General features: G+C 37.3%; 1 protein-coding gene across 1 annotated transcript in view; it reads left to right on the forward strand.

Moving 5' to 3' along the window:
* The window catches only part of ATP6AP2 (ATPase H+ transporting accessory protein 2), a 33,268-nt gene extending 22,611 nt beyond the window's left edge, over positions 1-10,657 (forward strand). The window contains exons 7-9 of the mRNA XM_004484870.4: positions 688-837; positions 6,169-6,288; positions 9,580-10,657. Of these exons, the coding sequence (XP_004484927.2) occupies positions 688-837; positions 6,169-6,288; positions 9,580-9,774 (465 nt within the window). The 3' untranslated portion in view covers positions 9,775-10,657. The remainder of the gene's footprint in view (positions 1-687; positions 838-6,168; positions 6,289-9,579) is intronic.
* Positions 10,658-13,726: the final 3,069 nt, after the last annotated feature.

Consider the following 13,726-nt stretch of genomic DNA (forward strand, 5'->3'; position numbering starts at 1 on the left):
CAAGAACACAGGCCTGGAATAAGGACATCCTGGCTGTAGTCTTAACTTGGCTGTTGATTTCTTGTCAGACATTAAGATTTAATTTCTATATCTATATCTTTATTAGCTTAGACTAATAATGCTATCCACTAAATCATCAAAGAAGGGAATAGACCTTTTTGAAAGGTATTTTTTTGGTGAATGGTTTGTATTTTTAAATCATTCTTGTGACGAATAGAAAAACTTACCTGTTTGTTGTCCTCTGAAGTTGTTTCCCAAACTTTTTCAGTGGGTGTTGGTATATGGAGAGTCTGGAAGTATAGTGCTGGGAGGAGGTCTGAGAGGAGGACATATGGGAGGTGTCTACGCTCTGAGCACTGATGGCTCATGCTTTCCTGGCATAAAACTGGTCCACCCAACTGTCCTTTCATACTCTGGTCCATATCTGAGTTTTTTAAACTGAGGAACCTTTTAAAGAGCTTTTATTGAATATTCAGGGATACTATAACTGCTTCTAAAAACGAGATTTTTGTTGAATTTATCAGAACTTTTGTTTAAGCCAGTTCAGTTTGCTACCATTTTAGACTATTTGTATACTGTGGCATGCTGGTGTGGTTCTGTTCAGCCTAGTTTAGTTAGGTATAACACTTGAGCTGGCTGTGTTTGACATCTTATTTTAACAACCACTTTTTTTCTTATTCTTCCAAGTTGTCTCGACATAAGCATCTAGCCAAGGATCATTCTCCTGATTTATATTCCCTGGAGCTAGCAGGTTTGGATGAAATTGGGAAACGTTATGGGGAAGACTCTGAACAATTCAGAGATGCATCTAAGATTCTAGTTGATGCTCTGCAAAAGGTAAATTAGTAATGCGGTATGAGAGGTTGGAATGTGACACATTTCACTTTTAGCCTCTTAATGGAAGAAATGTGCTTTGTGAAACGGTTGATTGAAGTCTTACTTGCTTCCTTTGAGGGCCTTCTCACTTTAGTAGCCAAAGATGGAATGGGGTCAAGGGGATATGTTAGGATATTTCTTCCTAATGCTGAGAGGAGCAGGGATAGCATTAGAAAATGATTAATAACTTCAGCACAGTCCTTTTTTTTTTTTCATTTAAAATCATTGCATGAATATTTTCCAGTGCCATGAAGTATTTTTTCATAATTGGATTCTTTATTAATCAAAGCAATAAATGTTGAATGAATATACCATATTTTATTTTTGCAAATCACTATATTTTTTGCTCATTTAGGCATTTTTTTAAACATTTTACTATTATAAGTTTTGCTGTGGTCACCATCCTTGTGCATAAATCATTGATTGCAGCTCTGAATATTTCTTTGGGATAGATTTTTATATGTAGATTACTGGGTGAGAGGATGTGACCATTTTTATGGTTGTACGCATTTATACCACTGTATATAAGAGTACATTTATCTCCATATCCCAACACTGGATAGTATCTTTTCTCATATATATATATATATATATATATGCATTAGATAAGCAAAATATAGTATCTTGATATTTAAATGCATTTCTTTTATTCTAACAAGGTTGTACCTTTTTTCTTAGTGTTTACTGGTCATTTAGATTTCTTTGGATTTATCTCTTCCTTGTATCTTTTGCCCATCTTTCTGTTAGGTATTTTTCTTCTTTAATTTCTTCTTTTTTTATTATACCAAGAAATACAGAAAAGCAGATCTTCTGTAATCCTGCTCTTCACAGATAAACCCTTATTATCACTTAGCATTTATTATTCTAGCCATTTTTATAAGGATGTGTGTATATATATATATTTTTTAAAGGATCATGCTGTATATAGCTATTTAACCTACTTTGTACCTAACAATATATATGAGTCTATATCCATATCCGTTGGTATTCTCATACCATTTTGAATTATACATTGCATTCCACTGAATAGATACACTTAAAGTTTTTCTTATGTATCTTCTAAAGTGACCTTCAGAAAGTTTCTATCAGTTTATACTGTCATCATTACTGTAAGTACAGGAATGTCCCACTGTCCATAGGTGTTGTCTTTTTTTTTTTACTTTTTAAGGAGGTACTGGGGATTGAACCCAGGAAGCAGGCACTCACACTGAGCTACACCCACTCTTCCCTCGTGTTGTCATTTTAAACCATTTTGCTAATAGGCCAACAAAATGGCACTTTTGTATTTCTTCGATTATAAGAAAGGTTAACGATTTCCTTCATATGCTTATTGACCCTCTATTCTTTTGTTGTGAATTATCTGTTCATTTCTTTTACCTTTCTTTTGGAAGGTTCATCTTTTAAGCTGGGTTTAATTGTATGGGTTTTCCTATGAAAAATCTCTTTGGTATAGTTACTAGAATTACATTAACAAGATAAAATTTTTAACAGCCTTGTTGAGATATAAGTCACATATGATAAATTTCAGCCATTTAAGTTGCATAATTCAATGGTTTTGGTATATTCACAGAGTTGTGCAACCATTATCACAATGTAATTTAAATCTTTGTATGTTTGTGATTAGCCAGAGACTACTTATGAAGATTTCTTCATTTCCCTTTCTTACTTCCTTTCCCCTAATTTATATCCCAACAAATTCAGTTTCCTAAAGCAATTTTGGTTTATGTTGAAGCTTAACACTTTCCTGAAAAAAATTAAACTCTTTGTTTTGAAATACTTTCAAATGTACAAGACAGTTAAAAAATAATACAAACCACATACAGAAAATTCCAGTGAAAGCTTATCCCCCCCAGATACCTAGATCTACCAATTTTAACATTTTACCACATTTGCTGCATCATTCTATTGATCTGTTTTTGTGTCCGTTTATCAATCCATTTTCTGAACACTTGAGTGTAGGTTATATATGTCATGCTCCTTGAACATTTAATACTGCCATGTACATTTCCTAAGAAGGATATTCGCTTATGTAACCACCTAAAGTACAGTTACCAAGTTCAAGAAATTTAACATCTATACGAAGCTTACAGTCTGATTTCCAATATTTTTTGTCCCAATAATGTCACTTTGAGCCTTTTCTCCTCCCTTGTTAGATTCCATCCAGGATCATGTATTGCATTTAGTTGTTGTCTCTTTATTTACTCTTTTTTTTTTAATTGGGAGAACATATATATATGACATAAATGTTCCCATCTCAACTACTCCCAAGCATACTGCTCAGTGGGATTAATCACATTCACAATATTGTGGTACCTTTACCACCTTCCATTACTAAAACTTTCGTGTCTCCCTCATTAGAAACCCTACACCCATTATGCATTAGTTCCCCATTTCCCCTGGTGACCCCAGTCTATTTTCTGTCTCTATGAGCTTGTATATTCTCTGAAACTTTCTTTGTAATTATCATGGGGCTTAAATTTAGCATCCTAATTCTGTAACATTCTCGTTTGCTTTGATATCAACTTAGCTTCAGTAGTATACATAAACTATGTTCATGTACCCCTCCATTTCCCCATCTTTATGTAATTCTTGTTCCAAGGACACGTTTATACATTATGAGTCCCAACACACTGATTTACTATTACATTTTATACATTTGGTTTTTTTAGATCCTATAGGAAGTAAAAAGTAAAGTTACAAAGCCAAAATACAACAGCACTGGCATTTTAATTTACCTATGTTGTTACCCTCACTGGAGATCTTTATTTCTTCATGTGGCTTCTACTTAGGTATATTGTCCTTTCCTATCAATCTACAGAACTCTCTTTAGTATCTCTTTTAAGGCTGGTCTAGTGGTGATGAACTCCCTCAGCTTTGGTTTATCAGGGAATGTCTTAATCTCTCCCTCAGTTCTGCAGGATATAGAATTCATAGTTGCCAAGTTTTTGCTTTCATTACTTTATTTTTTGTTTTTTGTTTTTATTTTTTTTATTTTTTCCCCTTCCCCACCCTGCCTTTTTTGCTGTCTGTGCCCATTTGCTTTGTGATCTTTCTGTATATATTTCTCTTTTCGTCTTCTCTTCTTGTCTTTCTCCTCTAGGATTCACCAGGATTTGATCCTGGGGACCTCTGATGTGGAGAGAGGTTCTCTGTCAGTTGCGCCACCTCAGTTCCTGGTCTCTGCTGCACTTCATCTTGACATTCCCCTTTGTTTCTCTTTTGTTGCGTCATCATCTTGCTGCATGACTCACTTGTGCGGGCACTGGCTCACCACATGGACACTAGGCTCGCCATGCGGGCACTCATATGGGCACTCAGCTCACTGTGTGGGCACTGGCTTGCCGTACAGGCACTCGCGCGGGCACTTGGCTCACCACATGGGCACTCACATGGGCACTCGGCTCACTGTGTGGGCACTCAGCTCACTGCGTGGGCACTGGCTTGCCATGCAGGTGCTCTTTCTCTTCTTTTTCACCAGGAGGCCCCAAGAATCAAACCTGGGTCCTCGTACGTGGAGTCCTTATCACTTGAGCCACATATCTGCTACCCACTTTCATTACTTTAAATATGTCATTCTACTTCTGTCTTGCCTCCATGGTTTCCAGTGAGAAATTGGCATTGAATCTTGTTGAGTTCCCTTGTATGTGACACATTGTTTCTCTCTTGTGGCTTTCAGAATCCTCTATCTTTGGTATTCATCAGTTTGATTATAATAGCCACAGAATGGGTCTGTTTGGGTTTATCCTGTTTGGAATGTGTTGAGCATCTTGGATGTGTATATTCATGTCTTTCATTAAATTTGGGTAGTTTTTAGCCATTATTTCCTTGAATATTCTCTCTGCCCCTTTTCCTCTCTCCTCCCGTTCTAGGACTCCCCAGTGTGTATATTGGTATGTTTGATGATATTCCTCAGGCTGTGTTCACTTTTCTTCTTTCTGCTCCTGAGACTGGATAATTTCAGTTGTCTTATATCACTGATTCTTTCTTTTGCCATCTCCAATCTGCTGTTGAGCCCCTCTAGGGAATTTTTACTATCTGTTACTGTGGTCTTCTGCTCTGTTTAGTTCCTTTCATAATTTCCATCTCTCTATTGATATTCTATTAGTGTTCATCTTCCATTTTCCTGATTTCCTTTAGTTCTTTGTCCTTGTTTTCCTTGAGCCCTTTGAGGCATATTTAGGACAACCTTTTTTTTTTTTAAGGACAAATTTTAAGAGTCTCTGGAATATCTCAAGTCCAGTATTTTTTATTGATGGTTTCTATGCTTTAATCTTCTCCTTTGCCCAGGCCATCACTTCCTGTTTCTTTGTTTTATAACCTTTTGTTTAAAACCTGGATGTTTTGATATTTTAGGGTTGGTTATTGCTGGAATTTAGTCTGAGGCATCTATTCCTTAAGCTTGTGTCCACCTAGTGCTATGAAAGTGCTTTCCTTGAGTACCAGGAGCTAAGAAAAAAACCCTTTCCATTCTTTGCAGATTCACCTGTGTAAGTGGTCTCCTTCATGGCTTATTCATACAGTGAGTTTAGAGAATAGTTCCAGGGTAAAGCATAAGGGCTTCCCTGATCTTTTCTGCACATGTGTCTTGTCTTGGACATGCCTGTGTGGCCTTAGGAATTCCCCCATTTATACTGTTCCAAATGTCCCCTCTTCCCTAGGAAAGTTTCCTCATGGTCCCATGCATTGCATTGTATGTCCTATAGCAGAAATCCCTTACTTACCCCAGGCAGCATGACTTGACTACTATCCCACAGTATTCTGTAGGAGTGCTTGATGAGCCACCCTCTGCATGCAGGGCAAGTTCTGGGACAGTGAGTCCCTCAAGTCATCACCAGACAAATTGGGTCAGACATACATGCTCCCAGTATGTGCACAAGGGTTAGTCTACTCTGTCTGGAACTGGGACCAGGGATCTGTACTTGGAGGAGGGACCAGCCAGGGCACCAGGAGATCCTAACTGCTTTTAAGCCATCTTTTTACTGATTTGCTACTCACCTTGTTACTGCAGTCTTTTAACTGTTTCTTTTTGAAACTTTGAAGAAGTTGTTCTGCCTGTGCTTGCTGGTTGTTCAGAGCCTCTGTGGGGGGACATCCCTGAAGCATCTCACTCTGATCTTAATCAGGGTAGGGCCTGAATATTTTAACATAACCAAACTCTTTTAAGATTTGTCTATGTATTTCATGAATTAATAGGTGAGTGTACATTGTTCTTGTAGCTGCATAGAGGCTTTACAAATAATTTAGTAAGCATGTATTTGAGATTCATAATAATGTTAATACATAAATTTTTAGTTTGCAGATGATATGTACAATCTTTATGGTGGGAATGCAGTGGTAGAATTAGTGACTATCAAGTCATTCGACACAACCCTTGTGAGGAAGACAAGGACTATCCTTGAGGCAAAACCAGTGGTGAGTACATTTTTAGAACCAGCTTTAAAAATGGTAAAATTTACTTTAAAAGAAACAACTATTTCTTATATTACCTATGGGTGATGTGACTGACCAGTCAGGGAGTGGATGTAGCTCAAGTAGTTGAGTACCTGCTTCACATATACAACGTCCTGGGTTTGATTTCCAGTAGCTTCTAAAAACAAACAAATGAAAAAACCAATCTCATTGGGGAGTGGATGTAGCTCAGTGGTTAAGCACCTGCTTCCCATGTACAAAGTCCTGGGATCAATCCCTGGTACCTCCTAAAAAAATATTTAAATATAGGCTTCTTATTCACATAGTGTTTTAGTTTTCCAAAGGGCTGCCAATGTAAAGTACCAGAAATGTGTTGGCTTTTTATAAAGAGTATTTATTTGGGATAAAAGCTTACAGTTCCAAGGCTGTGAAAAGTCCAACTCAAGGCACCATAAGAGATGCTTTCTCACCAAAGTCAGCTACCACGTGTTGAAGCAAGATGGTGGGCAGTCTCTGCCTGGTCTCTGCCTTCCCCTCTGGGCTTCCTTTGTCAGGCTCACTTACTCTGCTTTCTTTCTGATTTCAGCTGTAAGCTGGCATAGGGCTTGTCTCTTAGGGCTTCCTATATCAGTCTCAGCTATTCTGCTTTCTTCTCTAGTTCACCTATAAGCTATCAGGCATAAGCAGGGCTGGTCTTGAGATGCTCTGTGGGCCAGCCTTTTGGGGCTCCATGCTTAAGCAATCATCTCTCTTACACGGCAGGATCAAACATGGCATTTCCCTTTTTCTCCTGTGTCTCTCTGAGTGAGTCTTTCTCTGTGTTTCCATTTATATCATACCCAGCAAGGGGGCAGAGACTCAACTTGAATCACACCTCACTGAGGTAGTCCTATCAAAAGCCCTAAATAGATCTTATCAAGTAATGTAATCAAAGGCCGCTCAGATGAATTTAATCCAATAAAAAGTATCACACCCAGAGGAATAGGTTAGGTTACAAATATAGTATTTCTCTTTTTGGGATTCATAAAATAATCTCAAACTGCCACACATAGGTATGTGTATTTTGCCAGTGATGCTTGGTTCTTTGGGATAGTAACCAGATAATGCAAGAATTTAAGTTAGAAATAAAAGTAAATCTGTCAAAGCTGATAAGATAATTCAAATATACAAGGGACCATTAGAAGTTAATATAGGGAAGCGGACATGGCTCAACTGATAGAGCGTCCACCTACCATATGGAGGGTCCAGGGTTTGATGCCCAGGGCCTCCTGATCTGTGTGGTAAGCTGGCCCACGTGCAGTGCTGGTGTGTGGAAGGAGTGCTGTGCCACGCAGGGCTGCCTCCGTGTAGGGGGTCCCCGTGCACAAGGAGCGCACCTTGCAAGGAGAGCCGCCCCGTGTTATAAAAGCACAGCCCACCCAGGAATGGCGCTACACACATACAGAGCTGATGCAGCAAGATGACGCAACAAAAAAGAGAAGCAGATTCCTGATGTCGCCTGACAATGCAGATGGACCCAGAAGAACACACAGTGAATGGACACAGAGCAGACAGCGGAGGAAAGGGAGAGAAATAAATAAAATAAATATTTTTTTTTAAAAAGAAGTTAATATAAGGGAGTGGTATGACCTAATCTGTGGAGTGTGCTTTTCTAGGAGATTGTCTTTGTAGCATAGTTTCTCATTTTCTGGGATCCATTGTATACACCTCTTTATAATCTGATGTACTTCAACACTTCTGTGGCATGGATCTTTGATTTTAAGCATCTGCAAGGTCATAGGCAAGGGCGCTGGCCATGATAAAGCACCTATGTGCGTGTGCTATAGGTAGCTTCAGCATATCTAGTGGGCCAAGAACGTTAGTTACCATTGGCTTCAGTTGCTTGCAGTCAGGCATCCAATCATTTATATATACTCCCCTTTGAACCCATTTGCAGCCCCCACCCTGCTCAGTTTTACTGATAAGCATGGGGCTTAGAAAAGAAGGTCAAGAAGATAATCTTGAGATGGCTGGTTTGGAATTGCTTCATGCTAAATTGAATTGACCTCCGTTTAAGAAAGCATGGCAAGCTAGACGACCCCAAAATTTCTCCACTGCAAGACATCAAGAAATGTTGGATAAAAAAACTTACATGGGGAGTGGATGTAATTCAGTGGTTGAACGTCTGCATCCCGTATACAAGGTCCAGTATCTCCTAAGAAAAAAACTACAAACACCTTTTTGAATGTGTAGTTCAGCTCTTAAGAAAGTAGAGGAAATTTGAAAGGAGCAAATAAAGAAGAGGAACCTGAAAGCTGTTCAAGGACCATTTGCCAGTTGGGGTTACCAGGACACTGGAAACGAGGCCTTTGGCTTCTTAAGCTTAGACAGTTGAAACTGACCCCTCCATAGTAATCTGGGGATGCTGAAAGGGCTGTGCTCTCAGTGAGAGCTCATGTTAGAAAATAATCTGCCCATCAGCAAAAGAAAACAGAAAGGAAGCTTCAGCTCTTGGTGGGTCAGGTTATATATTGGGAGTAGTGATGTCTTCCAGGGAATCCTTAATCACAGGGCCACCTTCATTTGACTTTGGGGCTCAAATTGATATTATCTGCATGTTCGAAGATGCTCTTTATTAAGATATTAACATAAAACCTGGTCCCAGTAAGACCTCGATGGTGATGAGTAGAAGTAAATTTAAAACCTCTCTGGAAAGCCATACCCTTAACACAAGCCACATTTGGAGAGACCAAAACATAAACTCTAAAAATTGTAAAACACAGGCAGGGCCAATCCACTGTGACTGAGTTAGCTAAAGCATCAAACTGCAGAATTACCTCAAAACTTAAATTAGTAAAATATGGATATAGGCCATAAAATATATCCTGATTAAACTGATTAAACTGATTAAAGAAATAAAAGAAGAGTCAAGAAAAAAAGAACAAGATTTTTTTAAAGGCATATTTAAATTTGGAGAACTTTTTCTTTCTTTTTCTTTTTTAGGAGGTACCAGGGATTAAACCCAGGACCTCGTACATGGGAAGCAGGCACTCAACGACAGAGCTATTCTGCTCCCCTGGAGAACTTTTTAAGTACTAGATTCCTTCAATGTGTCCAAGTTTGGACTGCTAACTCAATTAGATATTGCCAGTTTGTCCCAAGCAGTTGCACCAGTTTATACTTCTACCAACAGTGCAAATTTTTTTATACCACTTATAAATAAATGTTTGTTAGATAAATGAATCATAGCTACTAAATTGGGATAATTTCTTTTCTTAAAATTCTTCCCTCTTCATTTTCTTTTCTTGATTGTAGCGCAACCCAGAAAGTCCCTATAACCTTGCATATAGGTATAATTTTGAGTATTCCGTGGTTTTCAACATGGTACTTTGGATAATGATCGCCTTGGCCTTGGCTGTGATTATTACCTCTTATAATATTTGGAACATGGATCCTGGATATGATAGCATCATTTATAGGATGACAAACCAGAAGATCCGAATGGATTGAACTTTCCTTAGGCCAAGCTTAGAAAACAGGTTTGGAAATTGGCCATTTTGTTAAAATCTTCTAATGTGGTTTAAAATAGATAGTATACTTTAAATTTATATAAAAAACCATTTTGTTCTTTATTTTGTGTGTGCCTGTGACTTTTTTTAGAGTGAATTATAGTATTGATGTGAATCAAATTGTGTGATATAGATTCCATATATGCTTAAATGTTCCATATATGCTTAAATGATATAACCGTTAGCATAATCTCATTCCATTTAATATTTGGAAATATGCACTGAAATAAATGTAAACCATTTAGAATAGCCTGTGTTATTTATGTTGGAAAAATGCACTGAATTTACTAGAGAAACTTATGAATGCTTAAATTCCTTACAAGGGATTGGTGAGAATCAAATTTGGGCTATTATATACTGTGAACCATTTGTAAATGTCTTAATTTGATGTAAATATCTCTGAAATGAGAAGAAAGGTTTTACTAGAGCAGCCCTAAAATATAGATGTGCTTACATAATCACTTAGTTTTGGAACTGTATTCTGATTGACAAAGGATAGTGATTTTTTTAACCTCTTAAAGTTTGGTGGTCTGTATGGTCTGGTGTGGATATTAAAAATACTACATCGATTTAAGAAGAAACTAGCTTTGTGAAGGTATAGATGCTTGTAATTATACACACAAAAACAAATCTTCAGGGGACATTTTGGGGCATGAATATAAAACTTTTATTTCAATAACTTTTCCCCCTGTGTAAGTTTCTTTGGTTTGTGGTATAGCTTCATTCTATAGAATATTAAGTGGATGTGGATGATTCCTGCTTTTCATTTGGAAGTGGACCAATGTCTATAAGAATGGCAAATAAAGTTAATGATGATTCCATAATTTGTGTCATTTCAGTACTACTTAATCTATTTTATATTATAAAAAACCCTAAATAGGGTTTTTAAAATTAGAATTAACTGTTATATAAACAGTTTCATGCTCTTTAAAATTGTTGTTGTTTCTTCTCACTGCCTCTTGAGATTCAGTACCAATATAAGGAAGGCATTTTAATTACCATTCTTGTTACTGAATTTGTAGAGTATATAAATTCTATTTGACTAAGGTTTCCTGTAGGATTTTTTAAAAGACACGAATAAGCAACTAATTGTCAGAATATGAAGGACTTTCTAAGGTAAAGACTCAAGGTTACAATTTTATTTCCTAAAAGACTTAGATTTTAAATGTAATGATTATGTAATAGCATTATTTTGTATTGAGAGTTAAGCAGCTCTGCCTCTAGGATCCATTCATGGGTTTAGTGTTAGCGGTTTGTGCATCTTTGGAAAGACTATCAAATCATTTCTATGAATAGCGTTGAAGTTGACAGGTTTGAAAAGATGGAGTCTATTGTTTTCTACCACTTTCTACAAGATGCCTTTGACAGTTACAGTGTTAACCTGATTAGAGTGGAAGAAAGTTTTGTTTTCTTTTTGTTTCTCATTGAGCTCTAAACAATAGTAAAGCTGATGTTCAACTCCACAGAGAAGAAAAACGTAGTTATAAAATCACTCAAGTGTTCTCCATCTCTACCCCCCTGCCAAGTGTATGAGGGTGAGGGTTTTTCAGCTGTCTAACCCCAAAACAGTCCCCACTCTGACCTCATGGAACACGAAAGGGCCTGTGTGTGGTGAGCAGAAATCTAGAATGCTGTGGAGTGGTTAAAGTCCATTCCTCTTTCACAAGTTTCTTATATAAACATTGCTATAGAAGTGTTATGATTAAATATCAAGTAAACCAATACCTTTGTAATTTAAAACTGATGAGACTTTAAGTTCTAGGGGAAGAAAAAAGATTAAATGACAGCACTAATCTTTATGGGGTAAATGGTGTGAGCATCCTTCTATGTTAGGCAAAAAGCAATTAATTAAAATAAATGTTCTGCCAAGATTGTCATACCTTTTGCCGATGATTTGCTCTTAAATTAAGTCTAATTTGTTCAGGAACATAAATCACGGACAGTGTTGAGATTTGTGTCAGAGGCAGGAAAGCCAGACTCGTAGCAGACTATTCCACTGACATTGACAGAGAAAACTCAGTCACTTTACATGTAATTGGCAGAATATTCCAGGTTTATAAAATAGCTGAGATTCTACATGTGCTTGATATTGCTTATAGCCTAATTCTATTACAAATAATATAGACTCGATTGTTATTTTCTTTGGTCATATGTTTTTTAAAGGAATGATATTCTGAGTCCATTTTCATTGGTACCAAGCAATACAGAAGCTGTAAACTTAAGGGAAGATCAAACCAACAATATCCAAGGGATATAGGAACTGGAGTTGATGGCCATACCTCTTGGACTTAGATAATGTTTCTTTCTAGCCTTTTTGTGACAGAATGAATGAATGTGCAACAGTTTCTGGAAAAAATGGTTGTCAGAGAACACCATTAGCAAGAAGCATTTCACTAAAATGTGTTGTCATATAGATGAATTCAGTTTGGTCTACTTGACAGTGGATCGAGAATATGACCTGTCCAGAGTATGGTCCATGGGCTGGTTCTCGTCTGTGGACTCTAATGTTTGCATTGTGGTAAGTACAAAAATTGAGATTGGTGTTTAGAAATTTTTATAGCAGTATGACATTCTGGGATATCCAAACACATGAATAGTTGACTTGTCTCATCGAACAAGGTACAGACCAGTTTGGATATTGTAGCATTTGCATGGTGAGTCACATGTCCACAAGCTGTGACCTAGTCAGGCACAATAAAACAATGTTATAAGGTGAGATATTTTAAGGTTAGTTTGCCAACTGTTATCCAAAAGCATGTAAAAATCCAAAATTAGAATGAATTATAACTTTTATATCATAAATTATTAGAACTATTGATGAGAAGGTTTGAAGACCTTTTGACAATAAGTCTTCACTTGATTTCATTTTGGATAAAAATTACTTTAAAATACCTTCTTCCTTTCCTGTCAAGATACCTCTGTGACACTAGTTTCTCTAAGTGTTACTAAGACAAAACATAGAAATAGTTTAGGTATATATCATCCCCTGTATATAGCACTGTCAACAGTTCAACCTAAATTAGATAGGGTAATAAGCAACCAAGTTTTTTTTTTTAACTTCTCTCTCCATCCCTTCCCCAGTTGTCTGCTCTCTCTGTCCATCTGCTGTGTGTTCTGTGACTGCTTCTATTCTTATCAGTCACATTGGGAATCTGTTTCTTTTTGTTGCGTCATCTTGTTGTGTCAGCTCTCTGTGTGTGCAGCGCCATTCTTGGGCAGGCTGTACTTTCTTTCACACTGGGCGGCTCTCCTTATGGGGTGCACTCCTTGCACGTGGAGCTCCCGTACGCGGGGGACACCCCTGCGTGTAACAGCACTCCTTGTGCACATCAGCACTGCTCCACATGAGTCAAGGAGGCCCGGGGTTTGAACCTTGAACCTCCCATGTGGTAGACGGATGCACTATCCATTGGGTCAAATCCGCTTCCCTGAAGTTCTTTTTTCATCTTAAAAACATTAAATACTGATAGACAGTGTTTGTTCAATGTGTGCATATAGGCGCTTAGTATAGGAGAATTGCTTTGACTCAACTTTTTGTTTACTTAACCATTGTGGAAAGACAAAGTTATGAATAAATAGCGATTTCTATTAACTGCCTATAAATACACTTTAAATGCATGTGTGTGGTTTTTACAATTTCTTTACATTCTGATTACTTTTTATTTAAAATGCAGTTTTATCTACTAAATATAAAACAATTGGGCCTGTATTTTTATGTTGTTTCTAAAATTTCATTTTCATAGTAACTCATTTTTATTTTTATTTTGCATCACAAATCCAACATATTGGAAATTAAAAATAAAAAACAGGTCTTTTACCACAGAGTTTGAGAGGCACTGTCCCTGTAAATGCTCTGCCCATCCCTCCACTCTACCCTTGCTTTGCTTAACACC

This window comes from Dasypus novemcinctus, chromosome X, assembly GCF_030445035.2.
Source record: "Dasypus novemcinctus isolate mDasNov1 chromosome X, mDasNov1.1.hap2, whole genome shotgun sequence".
Classification (NCBI taxonomy): Eukaryota; Metazoa; Chordata; class Mammalia; order Cingulata; family Dasypodidae; genus Dasypus; species Dasypus novemcinctus.